We start from the raw sequence: 23,162 nt of genomic DNA, 5'->3' as shown, positions 1-23,162 counted from the left end.
CCGCTTTTGGGGTGGTTTGCACCCTATGGGGTGCTGGCAGAAAGCCTACCCTGTTTGTAGGATTGCAATTTTGACTGGCTTCTTGTGCCCTCTCTGACCTTGCGCACCCTGCATAAGGTGGTTATAACCTGACCTTTAATTTTTAACATCCCTGGTTCTTGCTCTAAGGTAAACAGCAATGACTTTCAAACGTGCAGTTTTATTCTTGTTACATGAGGTGAGAGGGGAGAATTGATTTTAGAGATGAAAAATTTGGTCTCTGGAGGATACAATGTAACTGTACAATTCCATCAGTGCAATGTCACTTTCCAGTGGGTCTGATTAATGTTTACATAAGGGGTGGGCAAACTTTTTGGCCTGAGAGCCGCATCAGGTTTCTGAAATTGTATGGAGGGCCGGTTAGGGGAGGCTGTGCCTCCCCAAACAGCCAGGCATGGCCCAGGCCCCAACCCCTATCCAACCTCCCCACTTCTTGCCCCCTGACAGGCCCCCCCGGGGACCCCTGCTCCATCCACCCCCCCTCCCGCTCTCGGTCCCCTGACCGCCCCTGGACCCCCCCGCCCCTAACTGCTCACCGCCACCCCATCCAACCCCCCACTCTCCTTCCTGACTCTCCCCCCCACCCCCCAGGATCCCTGCCCCATCCAACCCCCTGTCCCCTAACTGCCCCATCCAACTCCTCCTCTCTTTCCTGACTGCCCCCCTGGGACCCCTGCCCCCATTCAACCCCCGTTCCCCACCCTCTGACCACCCCCTGAACTCCCATGCCCTCTATCCAAATCCCCTCCCCCCCGCCGCCCCCTTACCGCGCTGCCTGGAAAGTTTCACCTTTCTGTCTTATAGCACGAAAATGGATCTCCTCCTCTGCCTTGTCCTTGAAAGCTAAAGGTGAAAGTTTTCTTTCACATAGTTAGAACAATGTTTTTTAAACTGGCATTGCTAAAGTGAGTACAAGCTAAAGTTACATTCTAGGAGGATGCTATTATTTGATTGTACCACTTTAAATAATGAATGCCAAAGCACAATATGATAATAAAAGTAATAATGATAATTACTCCAGCCAGGACAGGTTAGGCATTTTAGAACTCACTCCTCAAAGAATTCAATATAAGCCTAAGAGAGAAATACAATTATGAAATGCATAGCCCAGTAAAAAAAACTAAAATAACAGCCCTTTGAAAGAATACAATTACAGAGGATATATGTGCACTGTAGGAAGTACCAACAAGTGACAACAACAATATCAGCATGTACTGGGCCACGGTGGCCAACCGGTGGCTCCGGAGCCACATGCGGCGCTTCAGAGGTTAAGATGCGGCTCCTTGTCCAGGCACCGACTCCGGGGCTGGAGCTACAGGCGCCAACTTTCCAGTGTGCCGGGGGGTGCTCACTGCTCGACCCCCCGCCCTGCCCCCACTCCACCCCTTCCCGCCCCCTCCCCTGAGCCTGCCGTGCCCTTGTCCCCCCCACCGCACAGCACACCATGAAACAGCTGATCGGGAGGTGCGGGGAGGGAAGAGGAGGGGGAGGTGCTGATTGGCGGGGCTGCCGGTGGGTGGGAGGCGCTGGGAGCAGGGAGAGGGGGCGAGGAACTGATAGGGGGGCTGCTGACATGTTACTGTGGCTCTTTGGCAATGTAGGTTGGTAAATTCTGGCTCCTTCTCAGGCTCAGGTTGGCCACCCCTGTGTTGGGCGGTGATGAGTGTGAAGGAGACAGTGTGTGAGCTGGGGGAGTGTGTGAGAGAGGCGCGCTGCCCCTTTAAGAGAGGGGCGGGCAGCAGTCTGAAGGAAAGCTCCTTCAGACACAGCAGCAGCAGCCGCCAGCCGCTCTGTCCCGCCCACCCCACCACCCGCTGTGCGGAGATGGCCGGGGGGGTGGGTGCAGGGGACACCCTGACATTAGCATCCCTCCTCCCCCCCGTCCCTCCCCCCTCTACACAGCAAACAGGAAGATCCCAAGAGCAACTGCCGGGGCGGCTCTGAGGCAGCGGACAGGAGCTGCAGACGCCAGCTGAGCAGTAGGGGGGAGGGGCCCCCCGCTCTGGAGGCGCCCCGTTTGTAACGGCGCCCTGGGCTTTCGCCCCATTCGCCCATGCCTAAGGCCGGCCCTGCTCCCAAATGGGCAGGCCACCCCTTACGCCCAGGTCAGCCCACGGGGCACAAGGAGGCCGAGTGCGAGTGGAACGCCACCAGTAGGCCTGCTAGGCACCCCAGACATCTGAAGTGTGGCTTATAGATGAAGGTCTAGCCCACATCCCGCAGGCGAGCTGCCCTCAGTCTGGGAAAGAGGCTGGCAACCCCAGCCCATTAACATGCTATGCTTGTGGGTAGATGGCACATATCGAGGGAGTGCCCACTGATGGCATGTGAGTACGCCCCGGGCTGGATGGTGGAAACCCAGGCACGGAAACACCCCCTCCCCAAGTTGATGGCACCGGTGATGGTCCAAGGGAAGCTGCAGTCAGACAGTGGTCCAGGCCTCCATGGTGAGAAGTAACACCACTCCCAAAAACACAATCCACCTTCAATGTATCCATGGCAATGTCAAGACCTACCCCAGCCAGCAGCTACAGCTGATGGTGGGAGCCCATACTGCAGTAATAACCGCAGCCTTAGCAGAAAAATTGGCCTACCCCATGATTATAGCCTAGATGATCCTTTTTATGGCAGGTTATTAATACCCAGGCCTGGGCCGCAAGTGAGAACGGGGCCAAGTGGCGACACCAGCTTGCCAGAGCTTGGCAAACCTTGGGGAAGCCAATGACCCCAGAGAAGGGACATCCTGAGCAACACAGCCGCAGACCCTCACCGAAAGAAAGAAGCAGGCCACCAGGAGCTGGCAGTCCTCTTACGGAATGGGAATTTCTTGTTAGAACAGAGGAGCAACCCTAAGTTAAGCCATGCATATGAGCAACTAGTCCCCATTAAAACAGAGTCTCAGGAAGGTGAATGGTATCCACACTTTGCACTCAGGAAGGAGCACTTATACCAAATAGAGAAGAATCAGCAAACTGGATTGGTGAGAGACCAGCTGGTGGTACCATGCTGGTACCGCCAGGCCGTGTTGCAGTTGATACGTGATATCCCCTACATGGGCCACCTGGGGAGAGAAAAGATATTGGCCCAGATATTAGTTCAAGTCTATTGGCCAGGCGTAAACCATGAAGTGAGAGAATAATGTTCCTCCTGCCCAGAGTGTCAACTAGCTAGAAGCAAAGGGATTCCCAAGGCACCCTTGGTCCTTCTGCCCTGATTGACACCTCTTTTGAAAGGATCGCGGTAGACATGGTCACCCTAGAAAAAACTGCAGCAGGGCATCAGTACATATTAGTTATTGTAGACTATGCAGCCAGGTATCCAGAGGCTGTGCCTCTCCACTCCCCAAAAGCAACAGCTATAGCTCCAGAGCTCTTGAAGCTCTTGTCACTCAGAAGGTTTCCCTGCGAAATATTAACAGACCACAGGATTAACTTCACTTCCCAAATGATACAGGAATTATGCTTCCTTCTGAAGGTCAAGTCTCTGAAGACCTCAGTGTACCACCTGCAGACTGATGGTCTAGTAAGGTGGTTTAATAAGACCCTGAAGGGGATGCTGAAGTGACAAACCCAGGCAGTGGGACCAGCTCTGATACTGGAGAGATTCTTTGGACTCTATTTTGTGTCCCTAGCTTCCATTTTGAATAGGCAAAAGTCAGTCTACCATTAGAAGCTGCAGGTTATATGATACTTCATTGGTGACAGTAGGCCAGAAAGTTGAAAGTTCAGCTAAAAAAAAACAAAAAACACCCTCCATAGAATTGCCACAAAGCCAAACAGGTGCGGCATAACTCTGTGGCATACAAGTAGTGATAAGCATGTGCAGTAAAGATCTGATAGCTGAGAGCACTGTATAAAAGGTTGAGGGTTAGAACAGCTGAGAGAGAAGAAGTGAGGAGTTAGGAGAGCGGCTGCCGGAGCAGAACAGACGGCGAGATCAAGCAGAGAACTGACCTGACGGAGCAGAACAGAACGGAACAATCTGGCAAAGCAGCAACAGCAGTGGTAGCGGCTAAAGTCAGCAGGTAGCGTAAACCCATTAGTTTTAATTACAGTATAAATATAAGTATGGTATAGTATAGCGTAGTGTAGGGTATAGTATTAATGTGTGTGTATGGGTGTTAATAAAGATGCATAAAATTCTGTTGTTAATCATAAGTTACCTATGTAAAATTTAGAGTACGTTTAAGAACTGCTGTCAGCGATCTGTAATGGACCAGCCGTTACAGAGCGCATCCACTCAGTATCATAAAATTATGTTATTGTGGTTTAATTGCTCTTTAACTTGCAATAAGGGATTTGTGTCTGATTTTTAATTGTAGATTATGCTGTGGTAGGGATTATTAGTTACATTCATAAAAGATACTTTATTTAGGAGAAAATACTGCCTGTGTCAATCATTTTATCGGAAGGTTATAGCTATGTCTTCTAGTGTTTCCCTAACTGCCCTGGAAACCCATATCTTGGGAAGGACAGGTTAAAGGGGTGATAGGCAGGTTATTCTAGGGGTGCCCCAAAATCCATTTTCCGGGTTACATTACCACTCCTGTTTGCCATAAAGGAGGTCCTACAAGCCTCTACAGGATTCTCCCCGTTCTAATTGCTCTATGGTTGCCAATGGCAGGGCATCTTAGATCTGCGACAAGAAGGACAGGAAGAAAAAGATGTGGGGGGCCTTAAGCGCAATTCAATATATCATACAGTTAAGTGAGCAACTCAGAAATATAGGGGTGTTCACCCGGGAGAATTTGAGGAAGGCCCAACACACCCAGGAACAAAATTACAGTGGGGAGGAGGTATGACTATGGACTCTTCAGACGGGTGACAATATTTTTCAGCTATTGCCCTCAGCCAAGTCTAAATTAATGGCCTGATGGCCAGCAGTCTCTGGATGGAGCACCTTCTTCCTCTTCAGCGCCCCTTCCTGTAGTAAATTCCCCCTTTTAAGCTCCTTCTCCACCAGGCTGAACAAACCTAGCAGGTAGGTCTCCTTAGCGTGGAACAGGCCCAGAAGAGCTCGTTAGCCTCTTCCATATCGGTGTGAGGAGACAGCCACAAAACCCACCGCTCCCAAAGCCCCCCTGACTTATAGTGAGGCAATACACGGCAGGAAGAGGGGTATAAGGTAAACCTTGCAAAGGGGCAATAGACTCTGGGAGACCAAACCCTTCAAACTGAATGTCCTGGGGCTGTCTGAGAGACTGACCCTCTTTCCAGACAGATCCTCATCCCTTGCAAGGGGAAGGGAAGAGGAGGAGTTGAGCCTCTGGCTGGTGCAATTGCCTTAGAGAGCTCCCTTACGTGCTGCCAACTGGGAGGGAAGTGAGGGTACACAACAGGCATTTGGACCTGAGGGGGTTCAGGTTGCCTGACTTCTCCCCCACTCTTGAGTCTGGGTCTGTGAGGTGTGAGCAGTCACATGTGCACTCCTCTCACAGTTCTGTATTGTGACTATTATATTGAACAATATCCCCTCTGCAGGAAGAAGTGCAGGTTTATTGAAATACTCTCAGTGCACCAACCTAATTTTGTAGTGAGTCCTATCAGCTTTTCCTTGCTGAATTGATTTCAAATAGTTTGTACAACTGCTTTGTCTGCCCTCCTACCCTGCATTTCAGAAAGCAAAGAGGAACTCAGAATGATTGTGACATAAGTGTGGCTCAAAATGGGAGAGAGGCAGGGAGTGTGATCATTACTCCAGGCAGGGCCGTCCCTACCCATATGCAAAGTACGCTGCGTACGGCACCAGGAAATTTGAGGCACCACATTTCCTGGTGCCCTGTCCAGCTGCATGCTGCTCTGCCCCAGCCCCGTCTCTTTCCACCCCTGCTCTGCCCTAGCCCCACCCCCACTGCTTCCCCAAAGCCCCTGCCCGCCCCCACTCCCCTGAGGACTGCCACAGGGTCGGGCCTGCACTCACCAGCGGTGGGAAGTGTCGCAACCCGGCCCCAGCCGCACTGCCAGTGAGTGCTGGGGGGGCAGTTCCCACCTGCCCCCGAAGCCAGCCCCGCCCCCACCCCCGCAGAGGCTTGGGACCACACACCCCCTGTGGAGGGGCTGCATAGGGCCCCAGAATCGCTAGGGATGGCCCTGCTCCCAGGTGATTTTCTGTGACAGGTACCATATTGACTTCCTCCAAAAACTACTGACTCATTTTCAGTCAGGGCTTAGGTCAAAACTGAGTTTTAAAAACAGATTTCAACATATTTCTACCATGTGTTTGAAAGAGAATGTAATTGTGAGCTCATAGTTGGGCCCTTGTAGTGTGACTTTTGGGTTTGCTTTTTCAGCAGTTAAAACAAGGAAGACAACACTGTGTTCAAGCGCACAGAAGAAAATGTCTTTTCCTGGCAGGAGTTCCTTGCTTTGGTCCCTGATTTGTGCAGCATGGGTGCTTGCAATTCTAGTTGAGGGTAAGGAATAAAATGTCTTACTTTAAAGGCAAACACTGAGTGGGATTCAGGGATTCCACAATCAGTTTCTGTCTGGTTCTGTGTAGTTTTTTTAATCAAAATCCTATTTCATTTTAATTTTCCCCCAAATGAAGTTGGCAGACAGTTTACAGGACCTAGTTTGTACTGGAGACAAAGGATTATTCTCAGGAATTGATCTATTTCACTTTTACAAAGACAATGTGTGACTTAGTCTGTACATTTTCTGGTCATTTGTCATCACAGTCTTTCTTAAGGCTAATTTTAATATTAGTACATAAAATATTTGAAAGGAAATCTGCATTGTCTGAAAGTAGAAATGTTAAGTTGACTATCAAAATCTATCCAGAGTGCACATGAAGGCTGCTCATTATATGGTTAACTCTGTTGGATCAGCAGTTGAAATTACTTCAACTTTTATCTAATTGTTGTTTCTACAGCAGAGTTCTTGGGTCAAATTCCTACCTGCTGTAACTCCAGTTAAAAAGTTTATCCACTAAATTACAGTAGAGTTTCACTTGCTTACATCAGATCTGAGCTTATCTTCTTGTGTTTGTGGGCTCATTTCTGATCTCCAATGCTTAGGCTGGCTGTGTTCTGAACACAGCTTTAGATTACTATTTTTTTCTTATTAAATCTAGTCATCTTTGTATCCATACTTCATAGTTGTTTTTGCTGTGCTTTTACAGCACCTTACTACTTAGGAGAACTGCAGGCAGTAGAATGGAAAGAGTGCCAAAAAAAAAAAAAAAATCCCACCATTCCTATATTTCAGAGCAGGTTCTTTTCAAGAAAAATAAGGAGCCTTTCTTTTGCTGATAGTCTGGGAAGAGTGTGGCTAGTACTGACCAGAGCCATAAAATATTTTTGCTGCACTTCTTTAAATGTTAGCTCTAAATATTAGAGCTTTCAAAGACGAAGGGGAAATTTACCAGACTACACAAGACATTGAACTTTGTGATGTGTGCTAGCCTGCTCAGCAGCAGGACTGAGTATAATGATTGATAGGATAACAACTGTACTCTAGTTAACTTTAGACCCTGCTTTTAAGTCATGTACTGTAGATAGGGATGGACTCAAGACTCAAGTCACAAAATTTCAGATTTCAAACATTCAAAAGTTTGGTGGTTGTTTGATGGTTGTTTGGATCTGCAGTTTTCACTGTGGCCCATCTCTGGGACTGACTGCAAAATGGTGGCTTTCGAGGCTCTTTTTTCCTAGCTGCTGAAAAAGTTAATGACGGGAAAATATCTGAAACTGGGGGAATGTACGCTGCAATGGAAGAAATCAGTGTTTGTAATAGCTACATTTACTGTGGCCACTGAAAACAATGGAAAGCTTTGAAGAGAAGGGGTAAAAAAGCAAATTCTATGGGTACTAGTGTTTGGTGCTAGTGGGGCCTGATCCAAACCCCATTAAGTCAGCAGGACTCTGAATCAGGCTATTAACTTGTCCGGTTATTTATTTATCTTATGTTATACAGGACAACAAACCGAACAACCAGAAGTGGCTACCAAATATGGGCCACTGAAAGGGAAACAGGTTACTGTCAAGGGAACTGACAGACTTACAAATGTGTTTCTTGGAATTCCTTTTGCAAAACCACCTGTGGGAGCCCTGAGATTTTCCCCACCACAACCAGCTGAACCATGGATTAGTGTGAGAGATGCAACTTCTTTTCCACCAGTGTAAGAACCCTTGTGCTCCAAATTATACATCTTTAACTTTTTTTTAATGTAACATTTTTGGCCTAAATAAATTGAATTTATTCACTGGGGAAAGGCGTTTATCCTTGAGGAGAACTTCGGCCCAATGAGTATGCTTTTACAATAACGAAAAACTGCCCTGATGGTAAATCTAGTCACACAAACTGGTGCAGGCTTAATACTGTTTTAGCAATACTAAATACTGTTTTACTCTTGCACTAAACCCCTCAAACAACAGTGTTGGGGTTCCTACTTGTCTAAGGCACGCTGGTCTTAACGGGACACACAGTTACAGATGTGATAATCCTATGGAATGTGACTGGAGAACATATAGACTGTTTCATAGAAGTCCTCCACACCCAAATTCTAACTGGGAAACTCAGCTGAAATTGATGAGGATTTGCTTGAGATTCTTGAATAGAAGGTGCTACACAAGTTTAAACAGTGATAGATGTTAACACCTCAAACAGTTAATTTTAAACCGCATTGTTGGTGAGGTCTTGTGAAATACAGTATGGAATTACTATTACTGCTTACAGGAAGAGCAGAAAAACTGGTTTGGCACTTTTTTTCTTTTCTTCTTTCCTGCTGTATATAAGAAATATGGTGAAGGAAGTATTCATTACAAATGCCTAAGTTGCTAAAATGACCTAATTGATATCAAATTTTTAAACCATTTTTATACAGGAAAATTGAGCTGCTGATGAAACAGGGTGGTGAAATTTAAATCAAGGTATATTAAATCACTTGATTTTCTTTAAATCATTGACTTAAAACAGGTTGAGGCTTTGTCAAACTGATTTGAAAACTTGTGCTATTGCAATTTTAGATTTAAATTTATAATGAACTAAATTCTAAATGCTGTTTTAAAAACAATGGTGCTACTGGTAGGGTACCTTATTTGAATTTTACAAAACTGCTATAAGCAAAAAACCCCAGATATTTGAAAAATTAACATCCTGATTCTGTAAATATTTACCTTGACTCACATGAATGGTCCCACTGACTTTATTGTGACTAGTCATGTGTTTAAAGTTACGCATGTGCAACAGTGTTTGCAACATTAGCAGATAAAACTGTTATGTATTTTTTTTAAATCTATTAGTGACTTAAAACAAAATTCCTTCTGTGTTAACAATGAAAAGTTGCAGTAACTTTCAATGCATGAACCAAGTTATTGTGAACTTTTTTATACACGCACAAAATCTGTAAAAATAGAAGTCAGTTTTAGGCATAAGTGAGCAAATGTCCCTTTGACTTCTGCGTGCAAACTGTAATGGAGGAGTATAGCCTTGTTGAAGCATTTCAACCTTCTTGACTTGTGGAAGGTCAGTATATTGGAAAGTAGTGTTGGTTGGAAATATAGCATGTGCTATTTGCTATCAGTTTCGGGGTTGGGTTTGTGGAGTTATCACAGTAAGGATGTTAATGAGGCCCTGTGTTTGACTTTTTCAACAGAGATGAGTATTTTAATGCCCTGATCTTGCAAACACTAACTATATTCCCATAACTAGCTGAGTTGGTTTCAGTGGGTATACCTACAACAGTGAAGTTAAGCACATGTGTGTTCACTGAATCAGGGCCCCAGCATGAAACTTTTTACTAGAAAAATTCTCCATGTAAAAACTGAAATTCTGCTAATTGGCAAACTAATTGATGAAACAAGTACAAAACATCCACATTCGCAATTTCAGACTATAAGATGGGAAGAAAGAACTAGCAGCATGTAAACTTTAAAAAAATCTGAATTTAATAAAAAGAATCATGATTTGAATTTTTTAAATTATTTTTTAAAAAATGTATGATGAAATGTAACATCCTCCAGTGAAACTGATAATGGATATTTTTGTCATCATAACAGTGAAGAACCTTCTTCTCCTTTCTGTTCTTTAAGGTGCTTACAAGACCAGGCGGTACTGGAAAAATTTGAAGAAATGTTTCCATCTAAACAACTTAACTTCCCAATTTCTGAAGACTGTTTGTACCTGAATATTTATACCCCTGCCCATTCCAATGAGAAAGCCAAGTTACCTGTAAGCAAAGCTACTGTACAAATGTAATGTTTTCAAACCATGGCAATTATTACAAGTGCTCAGAGATCTCCTCCAATAGTACTGGACAGCAGCCAAGACAACGTCTGCATCCCCTTAATTTTGTAGAGCTGGAAGTACTCACTTAAGCCAAAATTCAAGCTAAAGAGTAGTTTTTAAGAAAGGTGTTTTGGAAGTAATTTTTCTGGCAGCTCTCCAGACGAGGAGAAAGAGGTCCTTTTCCTAGATCTACTCCTCCAAGCTTTTTACACATCCTTCATTGTTTAAGAGTTGGGGAGGGAAGTGTGTTTTTGTTGGAAAGACATAATTGGGAGTTGTATCTAAACTATTACAGGTTCCTTCTTAATGTCTTTCAAAAGCCTTTCTGAATCCTACCATATTATTTACATAGTGCTTCACAAGCAGTAATTAACTCCTAGGAGTAATGTGGGGATTAGCTTGCAATGTCATTATTCCCATTTTACAGATAAGGCAGAAGAGGTTAAATGACTTGCCTATGGCCACAAAGGGAATCTGTATGAGAGCGAGCATCTCTAGCTCTATTGGACCATGCCTCCCTTTCATGTAATTCATGTCTGCATTTTAGCAGTCTAAATCTCGGAACAGGGGTCAATGTAGCCCATGTTTATCTAAGCTTTATGTAACTGACTACACCTGAAGAAAAGCGGCTCTGCCTCTGCCCTTGTTTTCCCTGTTGGATGGATTTTAGTCTCCAGGACAGTCTGTGTAACACGAGCACTAGCTTACGTCCAATCTTCAGTTAGTGCATCTGCATTAGAACTTCAATCTGCAATGTTCTGATTTGGGTTTTTACATATGAGATCAGAGCTGTAACCAGATTTGTTCTTTTCAGGTTATGGTGTGGATCCATGGAGGAGGTCTGTCGATGGGTGGAGCTTCAATGTTTGATGGGTCTGGATTATCTGCCTCTGAGAATTTGGTGGTGGTAACTATACAGTATCGATTAGGTATCACTGGATTCTTTAGGTGAGTCTTTGTATCATCACATCCCCATTAAAACACAAACAGTTTGTATACAAGGATATAATGGGTGAAACATTTTAATGATATAAAATATTAAATATCAACAGTAGGAGCACTGTTCTGCTGCATTCCTCTAAATATTTGTCCAAAAGAACTATTTTACACGCTTGCTTCTTCAAATGACGCCTCCATGAAGTCCTAAAACACACAGCTCACGTGAGATACAGAAGCATGTTTATAGGTTCATTCTTTCAAGTACCTCTCTTTATGGTCATGGGATCCCATTACATAGTGATGTTCCTCACTTGACTGGCTTATTGTACAAGGTAGGTTTGGTACCATTCTCATCAATTTGAGGAAGGTTTTAAACCCACAGCAAATGTCATTATATCCGCTGAAATAGTGTTAACTTTCAGGAGACAAATTGTGCATTGACATTGAGTGATGCTGATAGCCAATGTCTATAATGTACATTTAATGCATGGCCTTTAGTTCCTAACCTTTAGAGAGTCCTTGAATAACAGCACTAAGGTCCGTCTGTACTACAGACCTATGTCAGTATAACTAGGCTGCTCAGAGATGTGAAAAATCCACACCCCTGAGCAGCACAGTAATCTTAATCCCTCTGGGTAGACAGCGCTATGGTGATGGGAGAGCTACTACCTTTCGGGGAAATGGATTAACTACACCAATGATGGGAGAACTCTCTCAAGTCAGGGTAGGCGCATCCTCACTTCAGTGCTACAGGGGCGCAGCTGCAGCTGTGCAGCGTTTTAAGTATAGAGTTGCCATAAACCCTTTCCAGTTCTGCATTTTGCGGGGATTTACAATTTTGTCTCTTTTTGTTTTCATCACCCAGAAATGCACAGAAGCCTATAACCAAAAGTCAAACCACAAATAGGAAAAAGTTTATGTATCTTAGTTAACTTGGGCCAAATTCATACCAGAAGTTACTTCACTCACCGAATGACAGGTTTTAGAGTAACAGCCGTGTTAGTCTGTATTCGCAAAAAGAAAAGGAGTACTTGTGGCACCTTAGAGACTAACCAATTTATTTGAGCATGAGCTTTCGTGAGCTACAGCTCACTTCACCGAAGGGGAAGTTACCCCAGGGTTGAATTAGGCCCATTCTCTGTAGGTATTTGTAGAGGTAGGCTTGTAGAAATACGTATCTTCAATAAGGTTATTCTAAACAATGTACATAAGTGATTATTTTTGTTTTCTGGAGACAGAACCATAAACTTAATAATAGCAAAATAAAGTCTATTGGGACTTACTTAGAATCCTCTTGCTTTCAGTACTGGTGATGAACACGCTCATGGAAACTGGGGCTTTTTGGATCAAGTGGCAGCGCTCCAGTGGATTCAAGAGAATATCAAACATTTTGGAGGAGATCCAGGATCTGTCACTATATTTGGAGAGTCTGCAGGAGGCATTAGCGTTTCTGGCCTTGTAGGTTTTATAGTGATTAATGTAATACTTTGCATTTCTGTGCTGCCTTCCATCCATGGGTTTCAGTGTGTGTTACAGACACTGACTGATCGAGTCTCATAATGCTGCTGAGAAGTTGGGAAGTATTATCCCTATTTTACAGATGGGGTGACTAAGTCATAGAGAGCTTAAGGGCATAGCAGGCCAGTGGCAGAGCCAGAAATAGAACTCCTGTCTTCCCTTTAGTCACAAGGCCACCCTTCCTCTCAAATGCTATAATGGATACAGATGAGGCTTTGAAACATCTCCCCCCTACAAACTCCTGGTTTTACTTTACGTTGGGAATAACAATGAGTATCCGTCCTACACTACAGCAAGTCTGACAACTGAACCAGCCCCCCAAATAGGAACAACCATCCCAAACTCTGGGAAAGGTTGCATGTCCATCTGAAACTGGAAGCCTGGTCCATCTCTACTGTAAACTGACTATAATGTTTGAACCCTACTTTTTTCCAATCTCTTCCAGGTTCTCTCTCCTTTGGCCAAGGGCTTGTTCCATAAAGCCATCTCTGAGAGTGGAGTTGCACTTTTTTCTGCCGTGTTCAGTTCACATCCTGAAGTGACTGCTAAGGTTCTGATATACCCATTCTTACTAACTATGTTAATGAAGCAGCACAGTTATGATGACACATCGTCTGCCTCTAAGCTCTGTGTCTCATTCCAGAGGAGTTAACATTTTTTCTTTGTTCAGCTAGATTCTTTGAAACTTCATCATGGGGCATGTGCATTGCAACCTATTACACAGAGATCAGATTCCATCCTTCAAATGTTACATATTGTTTTTCCTACGTGGAAACTGTCATCTGCCTCCTTTGCGAGTTTCTTTCTTCCCTTCCCCCTCAGACTCAGTTTTTGACTTAAAACTTTGTATGTAGCTTCCTTTTTCTTCATACCCCTATATAGGTACTCGTGGAGGGCTCATGCTGGGGAATGTAAGTCTGCTTCAGTAGAATATAAGGACTCTAGAGATTGATTGCTGTTTTATTGGCACAATCTAAAATATTTTTTTAAAATATTATTACATCAACCAAAAGCAGCCAAGCAGTTCAGAAAGAGATGCAGGATACTTTATTCTAAACTCATGCCAATGATCAGACAAGATGATCAGTTATGTGAAACTAGAGTGCTGCGCTTGGCTTCGTTCATTTCTTGTGAGGTTTATAAATGTCCCTTTAAAACAACATGTTTTTTACACTTATCATTTGGTCTCTTGTTTAGATTCCAGACCTACCAAGCTGATTTGTAAGCATATTCAGCTAGTATTCTATGCTATGGGTGAGATTTTTCAAAAGCATCTGTCATAAGACTAAATCAATTAGGCTAACAATGAGCAGTTTTGACAATCCCATCCTAGGACTTCAGGTGCATGTTATGGAAAAATTGGTGCTCATTAAAGATGGACTTGTAAGTGTGTGTGCTAGGTTAGCTTCACAAATTCCACTTTATATTCCTTGTAACACTTTCTTGTTTTTACTATTTAACATAATCTCCCTAGAACCTAAAAGATTTTAAAAGATCTAATTTTTTTTATTTGTAAATAATTGCAGATAGTCGCTAACATAACTGGCTGTGACACCTCCAGTTCAGCTGCAATGGTTCATTGCCTAAGGAAGAAACCAGAAGAAGAAATGATTTTGAACGTTCAACAACAACAGGTGGGTGAGGCTGACTGAGATATCAAATGCAGCCACAGTGCATGCAGTTATAATGGCACTGACATCCATAGAGGTGTGTCTGGGCTGAACTGGGACCAGCATCATAATTTTTTTTGCATAACTGTTTGTAATAGGGTCACACTCACCTTTCACGAGCACCCCCTGGCCAAGTGTGTGTGCCTGGACTCTCTCTGTTTGTGGTGGGTCTTCAGTGACTCAGCCCTCTGGCCAAGTCATACACAATCTGTCTGTGAGATAAAAGCAAAAAGTCCAGCAGGGGCCTCTCCCAGTGCTCTCTGTAATGGCTCCCTCAAGTTTTCCCTGCTCCAGAATAGAGCAGTGCCCCAGGGCTCCTCCCCTGGAGGTAGTGACTTGGCCCTCTCAGGGCCTTTCTGGCCCCAGCTCTTCAGCTGGGTCACTACAGTTCAGTTCCCCTTCTGGGGTGCCTCAAAGTCCAGGCCACTTTCCTAGTGGCTGGCGGGGAACCTGGGTCCGCCCTCTACTCCAGGTCCCAGCCCTGGGACCCAACAGATAGCAGCTGATCACAATGTCCCTTTAAATAATCTGCATTGCTGCTCTAATTCCCTGGGCTACTTCCCCGTGGCTCCAGCACATTCTTCACCCTTTCCTCTGGGCCTTGTCCTGGTGGAGTCCTAGCAGCCAGTTCAGAGTACCATCCACTCTCCTCCAGCTCAAGCAAGGAACTGCTTAATCTGGCCCTGCAGCTCTTCTTATACTACCCTGCTGGGCCCTGCTTCGCTGCCTCCCACACAGCCACTCTAGGCAGCTCAGAGGACTCTCTCCACTGCCCTTTTCTGGGGTGAGGTGTGGCAGGGCCACAAGGCCTCCAGCAGGGGACCTCAAGACCTAGTCCACCCCATCACACTGTTACTAATATTTGTCTGAATTTTTTTTTTAGTCTGGCCTCAGTTGAAACTTTGCAATACTGTCTATAGGAAAACCAGTAAGTCCGCATAACAATTGAAAATGTGTAGAGCCCTACAAATCCACAGATATTGGCTCATATCCACAGATATCCATGGACCATTTTTGCAGGTCGCAGATCGGATATAAATTTTGTATCTGCACAGGGCTCTAAAAATGCGTTCTTTTTTTCTCCTCCAGCAAGTCGGAATTATCCCAGCAGTTATAGATGGTGTGTTTATTCAGAAGAACCCTGAAGAGCTAATGGCTGGCAAAGACTTCAGTGCTGTCCCATATATAATAGGAATAAATAATCATGAGTTTGGCTGGTTGCTTCCTTTCGTAAGTAATTTCTAATGGCTCTTCTACAGCAGTCTTTGCATTAACTGCATATTAGTGGCACATTTCCCAAACCTTTTTATACCAGCCTCCTCTCCTATTAAAAACAAAGTTTGGTCACCCATTCTTGTTTAGGAAAGGCCCTCTTCCCCTCCTCCCCCCCCCCCCCCCGCCGGCCCCAAGCTGCTCCTGTGCATTTTTATAGTTTTCACTCTTTCCAAAAAATTACTTTATGTTCACAGAGGGCCTTCCTTTCTGAAGGATCCCAGAGTTATTACATACATAGACCACCTCTGGGATGGAGGGTAGAGTAGCAGAAAGTTAAGTCTAAGAATTAGAAAAGACTGGAAATTAAAGTAATGATCAACATTCCTCACCAGGCTCCCCCCAACACACACACACACACTCTTATAATCTGAGCTCCAGTGTGTATCTGATGTCACCACAGAAGTCCTCTAAGAATTTTGCCATGGTCCTCCAGCAAAGAGAGGGAAATTTGATGGCCAGAATTTTCAAAATTGACTAGTGATTTTGGATGCCCAGATGGTTTGTTAGAAAGCGCTGAGTGCCACTCTCTGGGAATCAGGCACATTTAAGGGCCTCAGACTGGACATCCAAAAATAAATTAAGGCACCCCAAATCACTTATCTCTCTTGAAAATTTAGGCTGATATTCAAATGTTAAAACACGCAGGGGAAACCACTGTCTTTGTTAATTAATAAATAAAGCTTTTGAGGCATCCATACATCAAAAAAAGTTGGTTTCTCTGCGTCACTACTACTTTGTGCTTTGCAATTCAACTTCAGGAGTTTACAACCTCACTCCCTCCACATCACCAGCTGCAGGTTTCTCCAAACTGAGAGCCTCCTGTACTAGGAGAACTCCCATAGCTTGAGTTTGATTTACCTTATAGTGAGAACTTTAGGGATTTATATCTAGATCTACCTTCCCCTAAAAACTTGGCAAAAGCTTTACTTATTCTATATTTTGTATCTACTTTTCTAACCTTAACTAGAACCTAGCAAGACTCAAAAAGGGATTGGACGCACATATGATAAGAGTATCCAGAATTGTTGTTGTCATTTTGGGAGGGATGTGAAATCTCACATTTAAGGTCTGAAACCAGTCTCTAACTATTAGAGATCAGGATGAGACATGATTCGGGTGTGGGACGGGAGACAGATTACCCACACCTGCCTACTGTGTGGTTCTTACACCTTCCTCTGAATCACATGGTCTTGACCACTGTTTGAGACCTAATAGTGTAGTAGATGGACCTTGGGTCTGATCCAGAATGGCAGTTCCTATGTTATACAGAACCTTTCATTTGTGGGTTTATATGTAAATCTCTGTGTAGTTGTTAAGGCTCTTGGGCTATATAAACATAAATGATTATTTTTAATATGTTCCTGTGTAGTTTTTGGACATACCTGGCTTGAAGGAGGGGATGCAAAAAGAAACCATCCTCTCAACATTACAAATGCTGCACCTGTTCTTGGTAAGAGACCTGCAGATTTTCTCATGTCTCTTTCTTTTCAGATGTGTTGAACATTTAGGACTTGGTGGAGTTTTTTGGGTTTTTTGTACATACATTTTTTTAAAAATCCCACAGATGCTGAAGGACCTATGTGCATTTTTCACACGTGGGCACCTACTTATCTGCATGTACTTAACACAAAGCTGGGCACAAATAGGGGTTGTTCTCAAAAGCTACATTTATTGCTGGGCTGTCTGGTTCTGATTTTAAAAAAAGAGATTTACAAGCTAATTGCTACTTGGAATTCTAGATACTGACACTTCTTTTTAATGGTTTTTGGTTAATTTCTTCTCCTTATCCTTCCTTCCAGCCTGTGCCAGCTGAATTTGTGTCTCTGATAACAGACGAGTATCTGGGAGACACAGACGACCCTGTCGCTCTGCGGGACCGGTTTCTGGATATGTTGGGAGATGCAACGTTTTTAGTTCCAGCTATAAAAACATCTAATTATCACAGAGGTAAGTTTCTAGTTAATATTTGTTAAATAAAAGGTCACAAGTTCAAACCTACCAAGACTCAATTGTCACTTGACTTCAGATATCACACTTAATACGTCCATGATCTGATTTCAATTTGGTCACCGCTCTTTCTAGTTAGGCAAAGCATTCTCAGTTGTATTCATTATTGAAGATTATTGGGTCACTTTTTAATGCGCTTTGTGACGGGTTCCCCCCAAGGTGCTGCCTGGAACTGGAGTACCACTCACACCCTCCCTCCCCCTGACCCATCAGCTTGGGGTCCCACTCACCCTGTAATGCTGTGACAAGCTGCTGTGACAAGCTGACATGTCCCAGTCTCACACTTTCACCAGCACACAGGTAGGGACACACCCAGCTGTAATAACATGCAGACAGGCCTTCTGACCAGCCCCTGCATGGGAAGGCTATACAGCTAGGACACTTACCAGCTTCCCAGGCACCTACACCCCTCTGGATTTATACCATCTTGTGCTGCACAGAGAACTATACAGCGTAAGCTCATAAAATTCGCCCTCTCCCTCAATGTGGAGAGACATATGCAACAGCTTTCTGCCCGAAGTTATGATTTCCACACACTTGTTTTAGACAAAACAAAAACAAGCTTATTAACTACAAAAGATAGATTTTATGTGATTATATGGGATAGCAAACAGATCAAAGCAAATTACCTAGCAAATAAACAAAATGCAATCTAAGCTTAATATACTAAGATATTGGATATGAGTAGCAAATTCTCACCCTAAATGATGATTTAAGCCAGTTGCAGAGATTCTTAAAGGGCAAACTGCACTTGCTTGCAGCTTAAAACCCCAGGTATTCCTTTCACAGGCTAGAAATCCTCCTAGCCAGGGTTCAGCCCTTTCCCCCAATTCAGTCCTTCTTCCTCAGGTGTTTTCAGGAGTCTCTTTCGGTGGGGAGGCAGTGAAAAACCACAGTGATGCTACTCTCCTGCCTTAAATAGCTTTTGCCTATGTGGGAACTCTTTTGTCTCTAGGCTTAGTTCCTATGCTTTTCAGGGGGAAACACTGGTATTTCAAGATGGAGTCCAGAACCAGGTGACTTGATCACATGTCCCTGTAAGGTCACAGCAGCCATAACTCGGAGGCTGTTTGTAGTGTCCTCAGGAAGGCTCCCTGGTGGGAGATTAGGGAGAACAACAGGTCTTAGAAGAAGCTAATGTCCCTTCCCAGCCAGTCATCTAGACTGATTGCATTCTGTCTAGTGGGCATTTCCCAGGTGTAAACACATTTGTAATAGATGCATAGACAATGTTCCTAACTTCAGATACCAAAATAATACACGCATACAAGTAGGATAATCGTATTCAGTGAATCATAACTTTTCAATATCTTACTTGATCTGTCTTGCATAAAATATATCCTAGTTATAGCATAATCATATAATAATATTACTATGAAGAATATGGGGCGTAATGCCACAGCACTCTTCCTAATCTTGGTGATTGAATAGTGGGCTGGGGACAAGGCATATACATACTTACGGTGAGTATATTTCCACCTTTCACTTGTATAAGCACTTTAACTCTCGAAGACAGAACTCAAGTATTCCTTGTGTTAAGCAGGCTTTAATTATTTCTTCTGTAATATCTCCCTAATCTTTTTCAATCACTGTGCCCAAACTGTTCCCCCTTTGGTACTGGATGCAGCCGAAAAGCCTTTGTATGCAGGTCCCTCTCGTTACCGATTTAGCTATTTTAGGATTTTACACTGCCACCTGTCAGAATAGTATTTGGCTGTCTTCCAAGTAAAATGGACAGCAATAGCAAAGTCCCTAGTGGACTTCATGGCATCATTAGTCCTTCTCCTTTTGTGGGGAAAAAACTCTTCTTGGAGTATGTGTTGTGTTTTGTTTTGGTTGGTTGGTTTTGTTTCAGCTTCTTTTTCGGGGTGATGGGCGGTTGTGTCAATGGGATTTTGTTGGTGTCATTTTTGCTATGGTGGAAAAGCTTTTTCAAGAGGTTCTATAGCGTCTCCTAAAGATGATGAGATTCTAGATTCAGCTGATTTCTTCTGGAAGTTGGTTCCATAGCAAGATTGGGGGATTGAAAATGCTTTGCTCTCAATGCTCATGTGCTTTGTCCTTTGGTTTGTCCTCTGCATTGTCCCAAACGAGAAGAACTCTTAGACGTTCAGAGATCAAAATTAAGTCTTTAATGTGTCTGGGGCTTGATCCATTAACTGCTTTGAATCTGATATCCTTCCTTTTATGTTTGGAGTTCATGTCTCATCTGAAACTCAAGTCAGAAACTATTGATTCCAATCTCCAGTTACATGCCTAGAATTGTTTTAGCTTCTCACTGTAAAATGTAATATGTTGTCCTTTTATTTTTTTAAATCTATAACTTCCATTCCCCATGCAGCACTGAATAGGCTCGGTGCCTTTGTGGATTTGTAGTGGTTTTTCTATTTATTTTAATTGTGTTTTCTCTTAGACTCTGGCTCTCCAGTCTACTTTTACGAATTCCAACATCGTCCAAGTTCAGCAAGTTTCAAACCAGATTTTGTAAAAGCGGATCATGGAGATGAAGTTAGTTTTGTCTTTGGAGGGGCATTTCTTACTGATGAGACGTCACTGTCTGGTACGGAATTTTGTAACATAGTGTATGTTTATTGTTCCAGTATAACCGCAGGTTAGCCCAGTATTTCTCAGATGCAGCCACCATGGCCACATGCGGCCATGAGGGACTTTTCTTGCGGCCACAGCCTCCTGGGCGGTGATTGCAGGGGGCGTGGACAAAGCAGCGGCCCCCTCCCACAGAGCCGCCAGCAGTGGTTGGGCCCTGCCCACCTCTGGAGACACACAAGCTGGAGGAGCAGGCAGTCAGTGAGTTCCCCACCTTCCCAGGGCTGGTGGGGTCAGGCTTCAGCCCTTGGGTGGTGGGTGGCAGGCTCCAGCCACGGGGCTTCAGGGTCCGTTCCCCGACCATATGGTGGCAGGCTCTGGCCCCAAGGTCACACACCTCCACCTTCAGTGTCCCTGGCCCCCACTGCTTCCATATCCACCTCCCCATCCAAGGCTTGCTGGGGCTGAGTAAGTCCGCTGTGAAAAGTGATATATTTGTATGTTTATTAATATCACTTTTCACTGCAGACTTAGTTACTAGCATGTCTTGGGGGGAGGGGGAAGCAACCAAAAAAAAAGCAAAAGACAAGAACGTACAAGGCACCTTATTTGTGATTCTATTCTGTTTAGGTCCAGTAAAGAATAGAGACAACTCTACATTATTTTAATTGAGTCTGGGAGAAAAGATTCTGCATAAACAAATTACAATGATTTGGACATGGATATGTGCATATTTATTTACTTTTCCTAAAGTTAATTAAGTAGTTTAGGAAAAATTGTCAGACCAGCCACCAGCAAGAGATCGTGGCTGCATTCTGAGGCCCCCCCTCAGAATTGTGAGAACCCCTTGGTTAGCCATATGTTGTTCCCTTTGGTATTGAGGGCTGACAGGTACCTGCTAAAATCAGCAGAGTTGCATAAGTGGGTGTATGAGAAGGCAGACTTTGGCCATATTTAAATCAGCCTTGCAAAATTCTACTTGTAAAATTAAAAACATATATATTTCCTTCTTGCTCCTCCCATCACAAATTATTCTGTTTGATTAATTTGGCATAGGAGAATAATGGGTAGTTTTTGTTTGTGACACTTTTTCCCAGTCCTTACCTGACAACATGGATTTACATCCAGGCTTCCTTTTTATCCAGCAATATATGGTAATTTAACCCTTTTTTGGAGGCTATAGACATATACATTCCCTTTCTGTAACACACACACACCCCCCTCAAAGCAGTAGTTTGACTGGCAGCCTATAAAATACCGAGGTTCAAAAGGTTAACTGTAGTTGGTGCAAGGTGGTTCTGAATCTACACCTACTACCTGTTTTCAAACAAAGCCTCCTTTGATATTCCCAGCTTTCAGAGATGCTACAGAGGAAGAGAAACACCTCAGCAGGACAATAATGAAATATTGGGCTAACTTTGCTCGAAATGGGTAAGATTCATGGCTTCTTTTCGAATAGAGAATTTTGCTATTTGAATGTACAGCCAATTAAACAGCCCAGTTATGCAGACCCCGTAATGTTTCCAAAGTAGCTTCATGGATAGCCCTAGAGACTTCAGTCCTCTGCTTAATCACAGAAAAGGTACAGCATGGGTAGTGACAGTGCAAGCTGCTACCCAGAGCCTCACTAAAATGTGTCGGAATTGTGACCTGGGACCATCTTGAGAGCTAGGAACAGAAGCCAAGGCCTAATCTACATCTCACCCTAGGTCTACCTAGCTAGCTCCAGGGCTGTGGGAAAATTTTGTACCCTATGTGACATAGTTATGTCAACCTAATCCTCACAGTGGACACCTCTAGCTCGATAGTAGAATTCTTCCCTTGACATAACTACTGCCTCTCAGAGAGGTGGATTATCTACATCAATGGAAAAACCCCTTCCGTCAATGTAGGAAATGTCTTTGCTACTGCAGCATAGCTGCAGTAGTGTCGACGTACCCCAAGTCTCCTGAGTCCCAGTCCTACACCCTATCCTCCACACCACACTACCTCCTCACAGTGCCTATTATTGTGATGACTTCTCTGCTATGGAAGTGTTTGTATTAGAAGCTAACCTGAGCCCACTAACTTATTTCACATGCTAATGAACAGCTGTCAGAAGAAAGTGGCTTTGTTAGTCTGGGCTGGATTAAAATTGAAGGCCTAGAAGTTATGGATTATCCCATTCCCAGTCTATATCACCACTGTATCACCTCTTCATTCTATTGTGTGCAGAAATCCTAATGGCGAAGGTTTGGTGGAATGGCCAGTGTATGACATGAATGAAAAATACCTGGAGTTGAATTTAAAGCAGAAAGAAGCAAAGAAACTGAAAGGGAACAGAGTGGAGTTCTGGACAAAGACTCTGCCTGAAAAAATCAAGAAAATGAAGGAAAAGAAAGAGCATCTAGAATTATAATTCATAATGTGTGGGGGAGAAAGGGCGTGTGTATATGTCACAAAATAAAATCAGATAAAATTGGTTTAATTGTGAGAAATTAACAAATTCTGGAGTCTTATCCAGAGATTTTTTTATACTGTTTCATGTATCTGGTGTAAGGATCAGCTTGCAGAATGCTTTGACACCCATAGGATTCATTGCTAGCTCCAGCAGGGAGATCTTCCAGATAACTTAAACAAGGCACTAGCATAGATTTTTGACATTGAAGTCATTCCTTGGAAAAATAACTCACCGAAGGAGGATCACCAAAGGTGCTCAAGAATGAACTATGTGTGACAGGGTGCAGGGTCCCCAGTAAAGGAGGACTTAACATTAGTTGAGCTCTTCCCCTTGCAGAAGTGCCCCTGGGAAGGGCAATACACTGGGTGCTTGGAAAATGGTTGGACCCCCAGCTTGGGGGCATTTTATTTCATTTTCTGTTATGTTTTTATTCACCTTTTCACATTACAAACATCTGTTCAGAGCAAAAACTTGCTTGACTGCATGTTGTTTCTGCTGAGTCAT

The 23,162-nt window shown here is 43.8% G+C and overlaps 1 protein-coding gene across 1 annotated transcript; it reads left to right on the top strand.

The window, feature by feature from the left end:
• The first annotated feature begins 3,986 nt into the window (after positions 1-3,986).
• Positions 3,987-22,798, top strand: LOC144272772 (fatty acyl-CoA hydrolase precursor, medium chain-like). Its single transcript, XM_077831081.1, has 14 exons — positions 3,987-4,063; positions 6,332-6,451; positions 7,953-8,157; positions 10,070-10,208; positions 11,080-11,213; positions 12,509-12,662; positions 13,168-13,272; positions 14,249-14,356; positions 15,482-15,622; positions 17,037-17,117; positions 17,467-17,614; positions 20,088-20,234; positions 21,571-21,649; positions 22,433-22,798. The coding sequence occupies exons 2-14, from the start codon at positions 6,376-6,378 to the stop codon at positions 22,614-22,616; spliced, it is 1,701 nt and encodes a 566-aa protein (XP_077687207.1). The 5' UTR covers positions 3,987-4,063; positions 6,332-6,375; the 3' UTR covers positions 22,617-22,798.
• The last annotated feature ends 364 nt before the right edge of the window (positions 22,799-23,162 follow it).

This window comes from Eretmochelys imbricata, chromosome 12 (genome assembly GCF_965152235.1).
Source record: "Eretmochelys imbricata isolate rEreImb1 chromosome 12, rEreImb1.hap1, whole genome shotgun sequence".
NCBI lineage: Eukaryota > Metazoa > Chordata > Testudines > Cheloniidae > Eretmochelys > Eretmochelys imbricata.
The sequence above is the reverse complement of the archived record's forward strand: the minus strand, read 5'-3'. Positions and strand labels throughout refer to the sequence as shown.

Bases quoted from the DNA above. Each gene is read 5' to 3' on its own strand.
- LOC144272772 (XM_077831081.1), top strand. From the start codon at position 6,376: ATGTCTTTTCCTGGCAGGAGTTCCTTGCTTTGGTCCCTGATTTGTGCA. The intron at 13,273-14,248 runs GTTCTGATATAC...AAATAATTGCAG, and splicing joins ATCCTGAAGTGACTGCTAAG to ATAGTCGCTAACATAACTGG. The intron at 17,615-20,087 runs GTAAGTTTCTAG...GTTTTCTCTTAG, and splicing joins AACATCTAATTATCACAGAG to ACTCTGGCTCTCCAGTCTAC.